Source organism: Vanessa tameamea, chromosome 25 (genome assembly GCF_037043105.1).
Source record: "Vanessa tameamea isolate UH-Manoa-2023 chromosome 25, ilVanTame1 primary haplotype, whole genome shotgun sequence".
NCBI lineage: Eukaryota > Metazoa > Arthropoda > Insecta > Lepidoptera > Nymphalidae > Vanessa > Vanessa tameamea.
The window spans coordinates 625,126-643,250 of record NC_087333.1 but is presented as its reverse complement, the minus strand read 5'-3'; the positions used below and the strand labels follow the sequence as shown (position 1 = coordinate 643,250).

The 18,125-nt window shown below is 31.4% G+C and overlaps 4 protein-coding genes and 1 long non-coding RNA gene across 5 annotated transcripts in view; 2 read left to right on the top strand and 3 right to left on the bottom strand.

Moving 5' to 3' along the window:
• Dnr1 (defense repressor 1) overlaps positions 1 to 7,968 on the bottom strand; it is a 30,244-nt gene extending 22,276 nt beyond the window's left edge. Inside the window, exon 1 of the mRNA XM_026638677.2 lies at positions 7,626 to 7,968. Coding sequence (XP_026494462.1) covers positions 7,626 to 7,709 — 84 coding nt within the window. The 5' untranslated portion in view covers positions 7,710 to 7,968. The remainder of the gene's footprint in view (positions 1 to 7,625) is intronic.
• The window catches only part of LOC113399535 (cytochrome c oxidase subunit 4 isoform 1, mitochondrial), a 181,350-nt gene that overhangs the window by 102,743 nt on the left and 60,482 nt on the right, over positions 1 to 18,125 (top strand). The window lies entirely within an intron of this gene.
• Positions 8,880 to 12,291, top strand: Vha13 (Vacuolar H[+] ATPase 13kD subunit). The gene is made up of 4 exons (XM_026638685.2): positions 8,880 to 9,070; positions 9,874 to 9,974; positions 11,407 to 11,505; positions 11,835 to 12,291. The coding sequence occupies exons 1-4, from the start codon at positions 8,989 to 8,991 to the stop codon at positions 11,904 to 11,906; spliced, it is 354 nt and encodes a 117-aa protein (XP_026494470.1). The 5' UTR covers positions 8,880 to 8,988; the 3' UTR covers positions 11,907 to 12,291.
• On the bottom strand, positions 11,976 to 16,544 carry LOC113399533 (trypsin-7-like). Its single transcript, XM_026638680.2, has 8 exons — positions 16,358 to 16,544; positions 15,871 to 15,984; positions 14,913 to 15,093; positions 14,302 to 14,584; positions 13,984 to 14,072; positions 13,516 to 13,579; positions 12,837 to 12,997; positions 11,976 to 12,420 (listed from the first exon to the last, which is right to left on the bottom strand). The coding sequence occupies exons 1-8, from the start codon at positions 16,458 to 16,460 to the stop codon at positions 12,375 to 12,377; spliced, it is 1,041 nt and encodes a 346-aa protein (XP_026494465.2). The 5' UTR covers positions 16,461 to 16,544; the 3' UTR covers positions 11,976 to 12,374.
• LOC113399539 (uncharacterized) lies at positions 16,812 to 18,071 on the bottom strand. The gene is made up of 3 exons (XR_010309663.1): positions 17,931 to 18,071; positions 17,445 to 17,514; positions 16,812 to 16,992 (listed from the first exon to the last, which is right to left on the bottom strand). It is a non-coding gene; the product is annotated as an uncharacterized LOC113399539 (long non-coding RNA).

Sequence of the window (18,125 nt, the reverse complement as noted above, 5' to 3'; positions counted from 1 at the left end):
ACTAAAATGAAACTTCAATGAATTTGTTACTTTTTGAATGTTAGATATGTGCTATCATTTACTATGTTAGTAACACATGATGAAATTCATCTTAATCATCATGATGTGTATTATAAGAGTGAGTTAATACAATGTGTGACTCATACAGAAGAACAGTAATTTCTTGCACATAAGAAACATGTTTCAGATAACTGTGACGGCCTTACTGAGAAGTACATGGACTTGGGACTATCGGGAATGCCAAGCGAACTTAGCATCTAAACGTGTTTGACTAGATTTTCCGTTAGCACATATACCCATAACAGTCGATCATGTAACGTTTTATAATTACATAACCTTGAAGCTAATTGAGATTAAAAGTATTAAAAAGAAGTTACAATTCAATGGTACCTCACTGACGCTCCCAAACAATGTTAGTTTAAATTCTCCAGACAATTTTAACGGACTGAAGCTCTTAACATTGCACCGACGCATATGGTAACGGAAAAAAACCAAAACACCAGATGTCCTCAAATTCTTATTCTAGCAATGCCCCCACCGACCCTAAATAAATAGGATAAGGGCAAGCGAATAATAATGTAAAATATGTACATATGCATGAATTTTGTCAATTGTTTGTTAAATTTCTACTTCAAATTTGACGCCTTATTAAAAAATGCATTTTGCATTGCAAATACGAAAATATACATTCAAACATATTGTTCGAAAATAATGTGTTTAAAAATGGATTTCAGGTTGTAACAGGATTTGAACACAATAGTTAGATGTAATTTACTTATACACAATTAGAACACTAACAATAGAATATAAGGAAGTGATCAATTGAGCGCGTCACACAGAAACAATAGATTCATCGAGCAACTACGTCTATTAGGCTCTAATCTTGAACAAATATAACAGGTATAGCTTGCGGATATTGCAGAGATTTTCTGACTTCTATATACATACTTCTTACTAGTCTTAGTCTTTTGCTGAGTTTCTTTCGCCGCTCCTTCTCAGGTCCGAGGTGTTAAATTCCGAACCGGTGGTAGATTTTTGACTATCAATAAGCAAGTGTAAACACTTTTGAATAAAGATTTTTGACTTTGACTTTGACTAACCATTAAACACAAAAACTGAGTTCGAAAATGTTTACATTTGAATTTAGTTATTTCTTTTCTTATTAAAGATTTAAATTACTTTATCCGCAACGACATGTGATAAGTTTTAGTTGATGATGATGACGTTTTAAGCCGTATCGATCAATATTATCGACTAAGAATTAAATATACAGTGACGAAATTTAAATTCAATAAAACGATAAATAATCCCGTGCGTGTGTCTCAGTCGACTCTTAATGATGAATTAATATCGCACTCGTGTTTATGAAATCAATAAAATCAGAGAATAGTAATAAAGATATTGATATTGCTAACATTGAAATGAAAGAAACAATTATTCAATTTGTATATTGATAAGGGTGCGCCGGCGCAATCAGCATCGTTGGTCATTAGCGATATCAATTTAATTTAATTATTCACATTTATAACACTATAATAATTCTGTTTGTAAAATTGCATTGTTTAAAATTTTGATAAAAGAAAACAAAACAAACAATATTAAATCTAAGGCAAAGTGATTAATCATTATCAAAGTGAAAACATAAAGGAAAAAAGGCGTCACAAAGGAGATATTTAGAAATTTTCGACTCAAAACTTTGACAAAATATAAATTGTTGAATTATTGATTTATATAGAAGAATTGCCCTAAAATGTATACCCATATATTATAGTGATATATGTTATTATTTATAAAACAATAACGCATAGTGACAGAAAACAGGTCGTGTCATTGATAAGGGGGCAACATGGTCATGGTAAGAGGCTTATCAGGAAAAAATATTAGAAATAATTGCATAATTAACAGTTAGAACGTGTAGCCTGACTACACGATCAATGGACAATGAAGAGGCTAAAATTTGCATGTTTACTTAGTTTAATTTAATAATAGATAAAATTGAATACATTTATCTGTGACGCTGGTCTATTGGCGGCGAATAACAGGGGTTCAAAAAAGATATCGCGATTTTCTATTGAGATTTTTTTCACCAGCATCTCGGTCGGCTCCGGTTTAGTTTGCCGTGTTTGAACAACTGTGCCCCGAAAAACAAGTACAAGCGTTGAATGGAAGCCAAAATTGAGAGTGCCCTTGTTTGCACATACCCTTGTACACAAATGGCACGGGTAGTTGCCTAGTCTCTTTTTAAAATCGTCGCTTTGACAAAAATCGGTTTTGGTCAAAGTCACATTTTGCTTTAAAATTAAAAGCGTATAAAATATAGGACTATACTTAATGAGGATTAGTCGATTCTTTCTCATAGTCTTTGATGAAGACGTGCTTTTACGTTTCATGGGTCAGGTTTTCTAATTCAAATATTAATAACACCCCATTGAAAATACAATCATTTTCATTTAAATAACTGGGATGTATTTGTGTAAATATAAATTGTTACAAAATATATCTTATCGTTTATTTGATAGCGGATTGATAGCAGAACCATGAACCGGATCTACATTTTTGATGAATCGTACGTATTAATCCGCCCCCTAACGCATAAAGGTCGAAATGTCTGGATAACTTTGGCAAATAACTATTCGTATCTGTCATTAGAATGCTGCTATTTTATGCGTTTGCAGCGGATTTTGACGGTTATTTCAATGACATTTATTTTAAATTATTTAAAATATATGTATGCTTTTCGGTGTATATAAAATCAGTTTAAACCGTTTTTCAATATTATGCTATTGCCGTGACAAGCATTTACAAACATTTATATCCCTATAGTTTTTTCAAGATATAGCTTTGTTTAGATAAAAATAATATTATCAACTACACGTTTCACCTTTGCTTTCCAATTTCGCCTGAACATTGTATGTCTGTTTGAATTAAGTCGTGTCAATCTTGATATTTTCGAGATATCAGAAATGTATCCCAGATAAAATGGTTTAAGGTTGTTTCCATTGCGTATTAATCGTATTATGAAATAACCAAACACATGCTTCACATAATTCTGACAGATTAGTAATTTATCCGTAGTTACGTTTCAAGTGTAAAAATAAAGTAAATTAAATTCTGATAACTAATAAAGCGACAGCCGCTGTCGTTATAATTATAATAATCTATTTATTTTAGAGACCTATATTTCCTTGTATGCACTAGCAACTATTATAACAGATAATGGTATTCAGTGTTCTTTTTAAGTCGCTACAATTGTGAGCACTGAACACCAAACAGCTGAAATACCAGACATATGTCATATTTTAAACTAAATCCTAGACCAAGGTGACTTACAGTAAAGTAAGCCAAGGTTCGGCAAATCATGCTCCTAGTCACGTATTATCTTCGAAACACATAAATAGACCAAATCTAACAAAGATCAAAATCTGGAAGACACTTTTGGTACATTTTATGTGGAGAACTTCTGGCAATGTGTGATATGAAGTTACAGTAACAAACATTGCTCGCCACTCAATGTCAAGTGATTTAAATTAATCTATGTAGTATTTCGAAGAGTGTCAGTACTACATAATCATTACTGTTTTTATATTTCATCTATAGAAATGGCGATGTAACTATTTTGTATATATATGTGTATAGCTAAATATATAAACAGTCCTGCGATGTTTCCGGCTTTGGCCAGTGATATTTCGCGTCGAGAGAAAGTAAGAGGCAAGACATGTTTCTCCTCTTAAAACTTAAGAAGTACATGTGATTGTATAACTATGGCAACATTAAAAAAAATGTAAGTCTGAATGTTATTATACCTCGATCGATTGAGACTTAGTAACCATGAAATAAGACAAACTTGGCACTGGGTTTGTTTACATCGATATCATATGAAAACAATAAATTGGATTGTTCCTAAATATTCTACCTTTAAGGGGTTTAATTATAAATATTTATTTTAACAAATACTAATAAAAAAAAGATAACATTAAGTGCTTAAATTAATGTTTGCTTTCAGATCTATATCACTAGTAAGTAGTAACCCAAAATATATTCATGACATACTTCCAGTCAATTGAAATATGTTTAATGTTGAGATTCAAGTTTGAAATTGAATTAACTTTATTCAATTGTTTTTACGAGCACTCTTACCGAGAAGAACCGACAAGAAACAACTCTGTCTGTTCATACATAATGTGATACCGAAATTAAATTCGTTTTTAAGTGGTATATTCGTGTTCTGCAAAGGAAAACATCGTTAAGAAACCTGTTTTGTAAGAAATACTGGAAAATATTTAACCACCTAATATGTCATGGTAAATTTCATAGATGTTTTTGATATTCAATATCATGTTTTGCATAACAGGCTATAATCACGTCTCTATTAAAATACTTCGAACTGGGTATAATAGACCGGCACGGTGTATTGTGACGTCACAGGACAAAGACCACGGATCTAATTGAAGAGTACAACGGTTCTGGCGACGATGAAGGCTATCCAAATAATTATATTGGAACTTGGATACAGTTGAGACGAAAAATTATTGTGAATAAAAAATATTCAATCAGAAATAATAATAAGTTATATTTCCTTAAAATTCGGCACATTATAATTTACTTTATATACAAATATTATGTATAAAATATTGTAATATACAAAAATATTTATGTACACTTAATATATAAGCGAAGACAATTCAGCCCAAATTGCTTAACATTTTTGGTTATTTATTTAATTTCAAGTTTTCGAAAAATTGAAATAAATACCTACTTATTTGTTTTTCACAAATTAAATTATGATTATATTTCGAATTTAAACCTACTGGGTAAACACTAGTAAAATATTTACATAAGCTAAATAAGCTGGACTGTTTATTGCTCAATTTCTTTATGTTAAAGTATGTAATATGTTGCAAGAGCTATTTTAATGCAAATCTAAGTGTTATTTTTGCTTATTGTACCGAAATATGACACTGATTTACAATTAAACTCATTTATAAAATTGTCATTTCGCAATACATTTAGGTCATAACAATTTGTTTAGTTTGTGGCACGTAGATAAAAAATTGAGTAAGGCTAAATTAAAAAAACAACAAACACTTTCAAAATATATTTTTAACTTTTTTTTAAATGTACTTTAAATTAAAGTGTACTTGTTTTTTAAGATTATATTATTGAATGTCAAAGAAGGTTAAGTTAAATCTATATTGTACTAGCAACTCGCCCCGAATATACATCGTTATATTATATACTAGATAACCGGTTTGACTTAACACTTGGGTACAATTGGAATATGAAATAGGTAGGCAGATTGGTAAAAGATCCAACGAATGGTAAGATGTCGCCACCGCGCACATGGACAATGAATTGTTGTAACCGTTTTTACATAATTGTGTTTGTTGTGACTAATATATAAATCATATAGGTACCTAATAGTAATGTAACTACCGCAAACTACCCCAAAAGCTTATAAAACTGAGGTACATTATCTGGGAAAGGTTTTAATAGAATATATGTTTATCTGTATTTTAATATTAATATCACTTTGGATGCAAAATCCCTTACTTATCTGTGTATTTCGTTATTATTGTATCTAAACAGCGCTTATAATGGGGTACATTATTCAAAAGCAAACGAAATGGTGCAACATAGAGCATTCTATGTATCTTCTAGTCCTAATAATCTAGATATAATTATTTTGTGAGTCCTAATTCACTAAACAATAACCAATTACATAAAACCTGTTTGGTACCTAATCTTTGCTAAAAAACAAAACAAGTATGAATTCGTACGCGAATGATGGTGACCTCACAATTAAATTGAATTCTTTGGAGTTTGGACTCTCGTCGGTTCGCGTTAAGGCCGCGTGTTAGCTACCCAGGTGATGCAATGACACTTTAATACTTACTTGTTTTATTTTTAACATTTATGAGAGTTAAAGATGATGTTACAATCTGTTGTGAATGATTAATGTTTCGGCTACCTGACTTTAAGTCATTTCTTTGATTGTTTTTTAATTTGTAATGAGACATTTGATCAGTCATTACTGTTTTTTTTTTTTCAAATAAAATGTGAATGCGTATTTCGATGTAAAATTTTAATAAATTGCATCGTGAACTGTATTTAATACTGCTTATTATTAAAGGGCATTTGTGTGTTCAAAAGACAAATGAAATCCTTTAAAAAGCAAAATGATATTATTACTTAATAATGGTTTGAAAATATACATATTGATAACGCAGTTTTCGTCTAACAAAGAAAGCTGAATAGGTTATAGGAGTTATTGTTCGAAAAAAAAAAAAGCGTTCATTCGTACCGATCACGTAGCGCGCACGTGTTTATAGAGAGTCACAGCTGCTTGGCCGGTTTGGACTTTGGACCCGCGTTACAATCACCGGTCGCGGTGTTACGAACGCGAGAACGCCTTGCCTTGATTCCGTACCGAAGATAATCATTCACGCTTTGTTACTTGGCGCTAAATTTTATTTTTAATAATAAACTCATTGGTATTTGTTATTTTTTAAGATCGCGATTCTATATCCGAAAGTACGTTCCCTTTTTACATGAAAAAAAAAAAAATAGTATCACCTATAAAAAGATTTATGATCTATGTTAGATAGATACTACTAAAATGCGAACACATACTTTTATAATTTTAATATAGTTTAGTATGAAACGAATAAATTCAGATAAAATTCAGATGACATTTAGAGCTACCCTATTGTCGGTTTTAACTAGTTATTTAACAAGCTAGAAAAACCTAACTGCTAATAAAATATCTTTGTGTTTTACGCAACTATAAAATTTATAGATATTTAAAGGGTTTATAACCACTATAGACTTACCTACATAACCAGATAACTAAAATAACACCTAAATTAAAGAACGTTTTGTATTTTAAGGGCTTCAACAAAAACATCTTAGCTCAGGTATGAAATATACAAATTAAATTATAATATTGTTATTGTCGCTGTAGTGTTCTACATTTCGGCATTAAATGCTAATTTTCCTTGAATCGTAAAAATAGTCATTTGAAATAAGAAACATTTATCAGATTGTCCTAAATCTTTATTATTATATCACATTGGAACAACGCCAACCATTTTAAAAGTTTAGGTGCCAAACACGAATATTATGCATATTTACATTTTATTGCAAATTTATTGCAACTAAATTATAAAGTTCCTTTGTATATATATCTATATTTAAAACCGGGTATTGATAAATTAGGCGAGCCAGGCTCTTTTAGTTAAGGTGAGATATTATAATAGTCAACAAAGTCCACAAGGTAAACTAGACGTCATAATATTGTAGAGAACGTGTCAATCGCTTTCTTAACAATACTGTAATAATACAAATAATACGTGTAATGTTATAATGTACCAATTACATGTTACAAATTCTCATAGAAAAGGGTTTGTTTTGAAGTAATATTTTAGTTAATATTCTTGTTGCTTATATTAAAACGCGAAGGTTAAACTAAAAAAGTGTACTGTGAAATGAAATGTTGATATAATTTCATTTTTTAATTTACTTAAAACTAGGTGCCACAAAATAATATAAAAATTAAAAAAAAAATAACTTTTTAATAATTTCTTAGTTTTTTTTTTAATAGTGGCTATGACTATAGTTCTACTTACTTTTTCCAGACATTGCTGTCCAATCGAGTTAGGTTCCACCTTGACTTCCAAAATCACAGAATTAGGCTGACTGACTAACCACATTTTGAATTTTATAAAACTGAGAAATTCGCAAAATTTATAAAAAATTTAGGTCGAAATTACTCTGTCTTCTATATTCCAAACAAACACTTTCGTTTAATTTTTATCTCACACGCGTAAAAAATTTATTTAAAAATGTCTTTCGTAATTCGCTCTGTGAAATGTTTATCGCGTATTCTTTGTGGAAGTAAAACTGTGAATACTTCCAAACGACGGCCATACTACGTTAAGTTTGCCACCGAAATGATAAAGAAACAGTGACGTGCTCGCTTACCGACTACTGGATTTGCTTGAAAAACCTAACTGGGTATCGATTGTATATGATAACATTTAATGCATTGCTTGTTTTATTTGAGTATGTGCAGACATATAGACTAATAAATTCTTCAATGTAGATTGCTCACGTCAGACAAATAAATACTATATCGAGATATGGGGCGAATGCCCGGTGTTGCATCTATTGGACATTTCGTTTATCTTGCTTATATTAGACAAGGACAAAACAGGTAATGACGTATCACATATGTCATGAAAATTAAACAGTTACCTAGAGTATTACTATATGGACATTGTTAATGCATTCAGACAATGTAATTTATTTTTATTTCAGAATGGATATTATAATAGACTTTTATTACTTGTTAATTGAATAAAAAAATAATATTATTACGAATTTTAAATTTGCCATCTAATTTTTGACATTTAGTGTGACCAGTATTACAAATTAAACTATCCATCTAATTTCATTAATCAGTTATTTCATTAATAGTTTTTACATTACATTTGATGCATAAAAATAACAATGATTATCACAAATTATAAAGTATTTTTTAAATTAATTGAATGTTTGTTTTACAATGTAAAACTACTGTATTGCTATTTTAAAAAACAATTAAAAATAGAATTAAATAAACTAGCAACATTATGTCACTTTCTTTGCAATTATTCGTTGTACTCAATATGTTTTATTAACATTTTTATTAGTTTTAATTATATATTACGAATTGTTATTATGATTAAATTGATTATCTATAAATAACTTTTTATTTAACATTTTTATATTTTACAACAGTACGCATAGTAAAACGAATGAAAAAAATATATTACAAAACGTTCCGATGCACGCATATATAACGAAGCACGAGCCGATGACAGCGCCAATCGTGACAACATAATGGAACTAAAATAATCATATGACTACTTTTCGTCACGTCTAGCTTTGCTATTGATTTGTGTCTTGGTCTCGATTCTCTCCGGATAGTTTTTGTGTGTAACATTAGAAATGGCGAGCCAGACACAGGGAATCCAGCAACTTTTGGCTGCTGAGAAACGCGCCGCAGAAAAGGTTTCAGAGGCCAGGAAGCGTAAGTCAATTAAATGCGTTCTTAACAAATCATACAGTCAATCAAGAACATTTTTACACATCTACTTTATATATGCGTACTTGTATATGCATTTTTCTCCCAATGATGGAAATTTGACTGGATAAATGATTCTATTGTTAGTTCATTATCTTCTAGAACGATTCATTATTGTATTTTTCTTCTCTAGTCAATTCCATCCGTAATAATTTAGCCGTTCGCTCTTATCACATGATTTCGATTTGTGTGACTGAAGTAATATCTGCAACGCCTTGAAAATATATTTTCAATTGTTGTCTTATTGTAATGAAATTTATAATAAGCTATGTTTGTTCTATGGATTTTATTATAAACTGCTTGTATATGTAATTAAAATGGATGGGAACAATCTTAGCTTTTACTAGCATTTGACAACATTACATTCATGTTAACAGAAGGAAAAAGCAATTACAATCTAATTCTCATTTCTATGAAATGGTTTGGTTATAAATTTTATTTGGTCAAGTCAATACTTGCTAAAGCAAGAAGTATATGCTTTATGCCCTTTTAACCGTAAGTTTGAGCCAGCCAGTGGAATAACAGAATCAGACATTACTTAAATCCGGTAATGATTATGTTTAAAATATACATTTTGAATTTTCTTAAACTAGCTTATATAAATAGAAGATAATCAATTATTATTTACAGGCAGATTTGTACGATTACTTTTGAATCACATTCAATTACTACAAAGGCATAGAATGGCTAGACAACCTATCCATTAAATTAAAATAACCATCACTTATAAAGTTTTCATATTGTTACAGGGAAAGCAAAACGCCTAAAGCAAGCCAAGGAAGAGGCTCAAGATGAGGTTGAAAAGTACAGACAGGAACGTGAGCGACAGTTCAAAGAGTTTGAGGCCAAGGTAAGTTCATTTGCACTTTCACTATCTGTATGTGGCACGATTAGCTGAACTTAAGCCTTGGGGTTAATGCAATCCATGAAAGTTGGTTAGTGATACAAGCTACTTTGAATCTACAACATGCAAGAAACTCTTGCTTTGCTTTTACAATAGTAGGTTGGGATATTAGTCACAAGGAACTTGCCACAGTTGGTAATTTAGATTTTTTAAACTTAGGAATAAAGAGTAATATCTTCTTTTCATTACATACATACATACCATGAATTAAAAAATACACTAATTTTAATTAGGAGAATGAATTTAATGAGATTTTTATATTCTATCAAATTCAATGTATCTAGTTCTGTGCTAAATGCTTTACTTTACAGTGTTGCTCAAGTTTGGGTTATAATAAATACAAGTAGCAGAATTTCCTGCCATAGCCTCTATACATAGCCTTCAAAATTTTCCTTCACCACTTAGTATGAGATGAATTTAAAACATTTATTATGCACATGATAACTCAATAGTGCTTGCCCAGATTTGACCATGTAATCTTTCCAAATGATCTTTCTATAGAAAAAACCCACTGAGTCTCTTTCGCCAGTTCTTCTCAGGTATTTTCTTTTCTGAACTGGTAGTGAAAATTTGACAAAAAGTAAGTGTAATATTTCTGTATTTAATAAAGGAATTTATTATAAATTTAACATTCTTGGCTCTTATTAATTTGAATTTTTAGAGATTCAGTACAGTCAGAACCATTGTTACAGGTTTATCAGAATTTAGGTTAAAGTTATTTGTAAATGCTGTGACTTGTGATAAGCCCATCCTTTCTGCATGCAGAAAGAAAGCTGTATTATCTTTAACTTTTCATTTGTAATCAAGTTTAAAGTAATGTTATTTATTAGGAGAGTGAATTTTTTTTATATTTTTACATAATTCAAGTGCATAGAAGTGAATTTATATTTTTTATTTTTAATGGTCACTAGTACTCTTTTTTGAGAATATGTTTAAGAAAACTTTATGTGGTAATATATATAATGTATTCAAGTGACTAATAGTGTCCTAAATTTTCGTTATTGATTACCTAAATTAAAAATTAAAAAAGTAGCATCAATTTGAACATATTGTGTAGATATGAATCAACCAATAGAAGCATCAATAAAAGTTGTTAAGATTTATAAGCAGAATCCAATGTTATAGAATAAAAAAAATGAAATGTCTAAAATAATATGCATAACATTATAGTAAAATAAATATGTAATTTAATTTAACAGCATTACTGTTACTTTTATTATTGTTGCTATGGGTTTGTTACATATCTGCACAACGTGATATAATTATATAATCTATCACATTTACATGATTACTACATCTTGTGCTGCTTAAAATAATTTCATAATTTCCTTACTTTTTCATGATGTGACTCATGATTTTTTTTTTCTTTATTTTATAGCACATGGGCACAAGGGAAGGTGTTGCTGCTAAAATCGATGCAGAGACGAAGATTAAGATCGAAGAAATGAACAAAATGGTTCAGACACAGCAGGAAGCGGTAAGTCCTCTACAAAGATGTTTCAATTCAAAAATTCATATCGGGTTTTATATAGAAATTTGATGACAGTCTTCTAGTTTATTAACACTTATTATATATCAAATTATGTAAACGTTATTAAGACTTGTTTATGGAAATATTAAGAAAGATAACACCTACATTATAGCTACAGGCTTAGGACAATGACCAAAGGTTATTTTATTTAAATACTTCAATTTAGCTCTCAATTTTTTAAAGAGGTCTATTTAAACTATTCTGAAAATATTCTAAATTAAGTTTTATTAAGAAAAATATTGGACCAAATGTTGATTTTTGTTTAAATATTTCAGGTGATTACTGATATCCTCAACTTGGTCTACGACATCAAACCCGAGCTGCACGTCAATTACCGCTTTGAATAAGCCAATGTTACGCATAACATATTAACTTTTTCGCGTATTAAATCTGCGAACAACCGATTATAGTTCTAATTGTTATTATTATTCTGTTTATAATCTGTAGCCACTAGGGACGCGTGCAAATGTCTTAAATGACAACTATGCGCGGTAAAAAACGCGGGAAAACAAGATGGTTGCCATTTGCTGTAAATACATGAAATAGCTTGTATTGCCAATAATAATAATTAATCATTGAATATATTTAACCCTTCAATTACAATCAGCTCGATATCATTCCATTAATGTCGAAGGATCCGCTTGAGAACACGAAAAAAAATAATTATATTTAAAAATTGTATGTTATTCAATGTTGTATGTTGAATAGAAATATATGGAGTTTTAAAAATAATATTGTTTTTAATTTATCTTGTTATTGTAGTCTCGATGTCTGTACAGTATTAGAAAATATATTCGTGATGTAAAATTTTTGTTTTATTCCTTTCTGTCATTCCAATCAGGGTTCTTTATTGCTGTATTTCTGGAAAAAAAGTATAATCTCAAAGCAACCACGGTTCATTATAATAATGTAGAGAAAGCGTTGTATTATCAAGCCTATTTTTTGAGGCCTTCGAATTTTAATCTTATCATTAAACAATGAGATTTCCTTGATAAAGAATATCGAATCTTAAATAAAACTTAAGATTTCTGCATCTGTTACTAGGTCGTATTAAATACAATGAACTTTTCAAATATACATTAGTTACCTACATGAAACTTAAATAAATCGCATTTTTTTTTAAATATATTAATATGAAATTCTTAATAATAATTTAAATGTAATATTAAATAACAACGATTATATTAGAGTATAGGAGTAAATGCACGATTATTCTTCGATGGGCCGGCATCCGACGCGACCGATAGATCACAAAAGATTACATAGACAATGATTACATGAGAGTTATCTTCTTTTCGGAGAGAGTCTCAAGCCAGTTTGCAATTTGGCCAACGGTAGAGAATACTGCAGGTTGGTCTGGCTGATCACAACGCCTAGATGAGAATGAGAGAATCCCAACAAGTAATCCATCCATTATCGCTGGTCCACCGGCGTCGTGCTGTAAATTGAATTAAAAACCCATTTGTTAAAAGTTCTATCGTAGTAATTTGTAAGAGCCGTTAAGATTTATACTAGGCAATGGCGGTAGGCGGACTGGCAATTGGACCCGCTGATGATAAGTGCTTACCCAATGACATTGCTGCTGTAAGAACTATTAACCACTCGCCAATGCGCCATCAACCTTAGGGACTAAGAATTATACGAAACAACAATATTATGTAGTGCTGTGTGGAACGGGTGTTATTCCACTTCGCCACTCAAAAACAGATTAGAAACTATGCACGTAGCAGAATATTATCGGACTCGTGCAGTTTATCTCATGATTTTGGTGAGGGATCGTCTGAAAAGCAGTTCAAAGATGAGCTTATTAAAATTTGGCAATATTGTTTAAATTAAATTGATACCTTACGTAAGCTTATATGTTCCTTTATTTGTTTGTGACAATTTTAAGTAAATATATTTATCATTATCTCGACAAAAACATTCATGCCGAAAACATTACGAAGGTTAACTTACATTGCAAACATTTTTCGCTAAAGTTATGTATCCTGCGCAGAAATTACTGCGCGTAACAAGTTCTCTGAAAAAACGTAAAATAGCCTATAATATAACACTCAAAGCTCTCATTATGAACAGGTAACAATATGGTACAAACCATATTTCACACACACAATTTAAGCACATGCACACGCAATCTTCGGTAAGGACTTACGTGTCCGAATCACTTCGTCATCTCGGCCATTTCGGAAGAAAACGTAAGTTGTAATTTAAAGTTGGAAAAAATTATTTATAAACGTCCCTCAATAACATTTTTATATCCACCTTACACCAGGAAACAAGAAAACGCAGATAGACTTAAAGATGTTAACATCTTTATATGTTATACTAATATTCATAAGTGGCAATCAATTCACCGACAGTAATCACACTGAACACAATGTCAATTGAAAGGACATTTTTAACCTTATTATAATATTTAATTACCGCCCGTATACTTCTTGACAGTCGGCCAGGTCATAAACAGGCAACACCAGTTTTTGAAGGAGCACTTGACCACCTAAGCCACCTGCGCTCTAGAATGAAGAAAGAAATGGATGTCTGTTAGTTCATCAAACATCATAATTAAACAATCAAAATCAACATTTTAATTACAGATTTATGTCAGTTAAGTACAATTAAGTTTATATATGTCCTGCTTAGAAATCAATCATTTGTGGGCTAGTACCATCATTGTACAATAAATATGTTATGTACGTATATATGAGCGCGTGTTGTACTGTGTATAGAATTAGGTACACTTACCAACACTGAACCCCATCCCAAAAAGGTAATATTGTTATCAGTGGGTATAATTCTATCAGTTGAATAGTCGATCTTCGCAACGTTCTTATCTTGTCCATCAAAAGAAATATTCTTATGCAGTTTCAAGACAGCGAAATTGAATTCTAAAGTGTTAGGCTTGTAGTTTGGATGGAAGAATATTTCTATTACTCTGTATATGTCACCACCGGATGTTGCGTTGGACGAGCCCACTCGAACTGTGAGCATTTTCACATATTCACGGAAGAAACGGTTGTTGTATTGTCTGAGAAAAATGCACATAGAGACTAATCACCATACATATAAATATACTTGGCAAACACTTTATCCTGTGATGAGTAGGAGGATCAGAAATTATACTCCATAGTCCTGGATGGTACCGGGTGGTAACGATTTGTGCTCAGGCACAAGAGATGTAACATCTTAGAGATTATGGTGTAAGTATTGTATAAATTATGCCTCAGTTCTTAATCCAATTTATTTGGACGTTGGAAACCGATTCTAATAGGTGCCTTATTTATCTGAAAATGATTTAAGAAAAAAAAATCCTAACAAAGTCCATTTAAATTGAAATATATCTTAAAGCATCTTACAATTGTAAACAGTGCGCTGCTGTTAATATCCTGTCAGATTCGATAATAGCAGCTCCACACCACAGTTGCTTGTTCACCAGCAACGCAGCCAGGAATGGGTAATCTTCTACATATGTGATCTCGTCTGCGTTGTAAATGCGTCGGTATCGTCGATCGAGTGCTGGATTGGGTGACGGTTTTTCTGTTTTAAATTTGGTAAATAATTAATTAATAGAAGTTTTATTTTAGAAATTTCCATTGTAGGAAAAAATACATTATGTAATGATCAGTTTTGAAGTAAAGCACCATTTTCAATGTTTCATTTTCATTGTTAACTCGTCTTATATAACTTAGTAGTAATAATACTTTTTTATATATAATAACTAGGCCGGTTAAAGATTGTGTCATCTGATGGTGACTTGTGTTTTTTACACCGCTAACCACACCACAAGGCACCACGACTTGTGGTTTGGTGTGTGCCACCAACCAAGATGTTGTGTCTCTTGTGCTTGTGCGCTCACGTTTCAAACCGGAACACTGCTAAGGCATTGCTGTTTTGTGATAGAATATGTGGATCTTAACCAAACGTTGGCTTAAAAGCGACAACGAATTAGTTATCACGTGTTTCATTTGCATTTACAACCCATCTCGACTATAACTCAACGATAAAGTAAGACAGTTTTGCCGTCGAATGTCGAATCAATTACGACATAAAGAGAGTATTCAGCGTTTGGTAGATACTAAACGCTGAATACTCGCTGAATACTCTCTCTCTCTACTGCTATGTTACTGTTAGTTGGTACTCTAGTACTAGAGTACCAACTTAATATAGCTTACAATTTACAAATAACCGGTAATATTTAATAATGGGCATGAAATAGTGGTGATATTTTCGTCGATTTGAATAAATTGTCCTAAAATTATAGATTTCGTTGCTTACCAGATATAAAATTGAGATATCAATTCCTTTCATACTTACTAGTAGTTTTTTTCTGAACATTATACGTCCTTCTCGGAGGCAATTCAATAGTCATTCCTTCGTATTGCCACTCATTATCGTCATTGCTCCTGCGAACGATGTGCTCACGTTCCACTAGTATTTGATTTCAGAAATACAGTTTTTGAAGTTTTTTAAGTTAGAGTCATCTCACGTGGCGAAGGAATTCGTTTTGCGTTTTGAGTAAAAAATAACAAACATAATTGTATATTATTCAAGAATTTTAAGTTCCGATTAGTTTATTTACGATTTTCGTCCTTGATTGGGTCTGCGTTTGGGCATTATATACTAAATTTATAATTTAAATTTAATTACAAACTTACAGATCGGTGTATAGGGACAGACAGACACGAACAGGGTTTTGAAACCGTAAAAAGAAACACTAACACGTTGTAATATTACTTAATATGTACAGGTAAAGCTAATAAGCTGTTTTTTTGATTTTCAGAAACATCATCAGTAAACTTACTGTCGTCTGAAGAAGTTTTAACATCAGTATCTTTTTGTTCTATGTGGCCCGCAGCTATCGTAATTAATATCACACCAGACGCCATTCTAAAAATAACAGCCATTTTAAAACAAACTTCTGCTTTCTGAAGATAACACACAATGTATATTTTTTTGTATTAACTGCAAAAAATATTACGATGTCGAAATTATTTATAGAAATACATAAAATAAAACAAAGAATTCAGCTATAAACATTTTATTGGTAAAATAAAATTACAAAGCTCTGTGAGTCGATAGCAAGAATTTCAACCTTATGTTTTAGTGTAAGCCATATCCCAATCCGCCCCAATAGGATTTGATGACAGGTGTAATGATTTGGGTTTTAATGATGGGCTCTATGATAGGTTTAATAGGGGTTAGGATGATGGGCTTAATGATAGGGGTTACACGTGGGAGGGTCACTCCATGGTTGATAACGCTGGATCTATACTCTACGGCGGATGGCAACAGCAGAGGTGAATAGGCTGTGGAAGAAAGTCAACCTTCAAATTGCGCAACAACGGTGACCACAAACGCGTTAGTCTCGTGTTATCCTAAGCCTCTACGAGCGCTGAGCAAACCGCCTCAGTCGTATTCTCTTCACGCTTCCCTTCACTGCAAAGGGAACGTTTACGTCAGTTTGTCAGGTCTTTTATTGTAGACAAAATGACTTCATATTCAATTTTTAGTTTCATGATATGAGTTGTCGAGAAAAGTCATTGTTATTCATATTTATTCTTGTAAATACACGCAATATATTATTATTATTAATAATAATATTACCTACGCATAAATTCTTTCGTAATTCTGCTTCAAGCTGGCTTGTTGGCAAAGTATAATTTATCAGCTGGTAATAGAATTATCTATCAGTACCAAAGTATAATGCATCTATCTGATTCTGGATTTCAAATAAATTCGTTTTTACTGAATCACATTGTAAAATACATCGCGATTAGAAGCCTATAGATCAGTAATAATGAGTAACATTAATGATTATAACAGTATTTAGAAATAAATAGAAACTTAAATGGTATCGACTTATCGTAATAATACTAATTGAATATTACCTAAACCACCCAAGCCGGATGGAGCTGGGTGAGCGAGAGACATGCCGATGAGAGCGAGAACGATAGCTACCTGAAATAGATTTTTACTTTCATTTCATGATTTCACAAAAAGGTCATAAGCACTGATGCGGTTTGTTTTGTTATTCAGAGTTTATGAGTTAAAAGCATGACATCGTATATAAATAATGAAAAGTATTTAGAATTGAATTGAATGGTCTTGCTGAAAAATTACACGATCACCTGTAATATGGGCGTTGCAAGAAATTTTAACCTTCTCTAACATTATCATTTCTGCAACCATGGGCACTTCGATGTTATGTCTGTAAAACTAGATCATAGCAAGACATTGTACGACTATACAGTTCAAGAACGATGTACTGGGCTTGGAAAAACCACAAGCAAAAAGAGAATCGCTTGACTAAAAAAACTTGTCAAAATTATTGGAATGTAGATAAATGAAAAATAAAAATATTAGCATGTACTTACTGCGCACTTCATATTTTGTCCTTTATATCCTGTTTATCAACTGAAAATAACAAAAACGTTTGAATTTCACAAAATTCCTGCACCTTTATATAGACTGCGTTAGTTGGCTCACGCATGGATGAACGTACATCCTGACAAAATTGCATTAGTTCATGCGTTCTGATGTTATGTTAGATTAAGGTCTGTAAAGGTAGG

Bases quoted from the DNA above. Each gene is read 5' to 3' on its own strand.
- Vha13 (XM_026638685.2), top strand. From the start codon at position 8,989: ATGGCGAGCCAGACACAGGGAATCCAGCAACTTTTGGCTGCTGAGAAA. The intron at 9,975-11,406 runs GTAAGTTCATTT...TTTATTTTATAG, and splicing joins TCAAAGAGTTTGAGGCCAAG to CACATGGGCACAAGGGAAGG. The intron at 11,506-11,834 runs GTAAGTCCTCTA...TAAATATTTCAG, and splicing joins TTCAGACACAGCAGGAAGCG to GTGATTACTGATATCCTCAA.
- LOC113399533 (XM_026638680.2), bottom strand. From the start codon at position 16,460: ATGGCTGTTATTTTTAGAATGGCGTCTGGTGTGATATTAATTACGATA. The intron at 15,094-15,870 runs GTAAGTATGAAA...AATTTAAAACAG, and splicing joins TGTTCAGAAAAAAACTACTA to AAAAACCGTCACCCAATCCA. The intron at 12,421-12,836 runs GTAATCATTGTC...CTTTTTTTCCAG, and splicing joins GAAAAGAAGATAACTCTCAT to AAATACAGCAATAAAGAACC.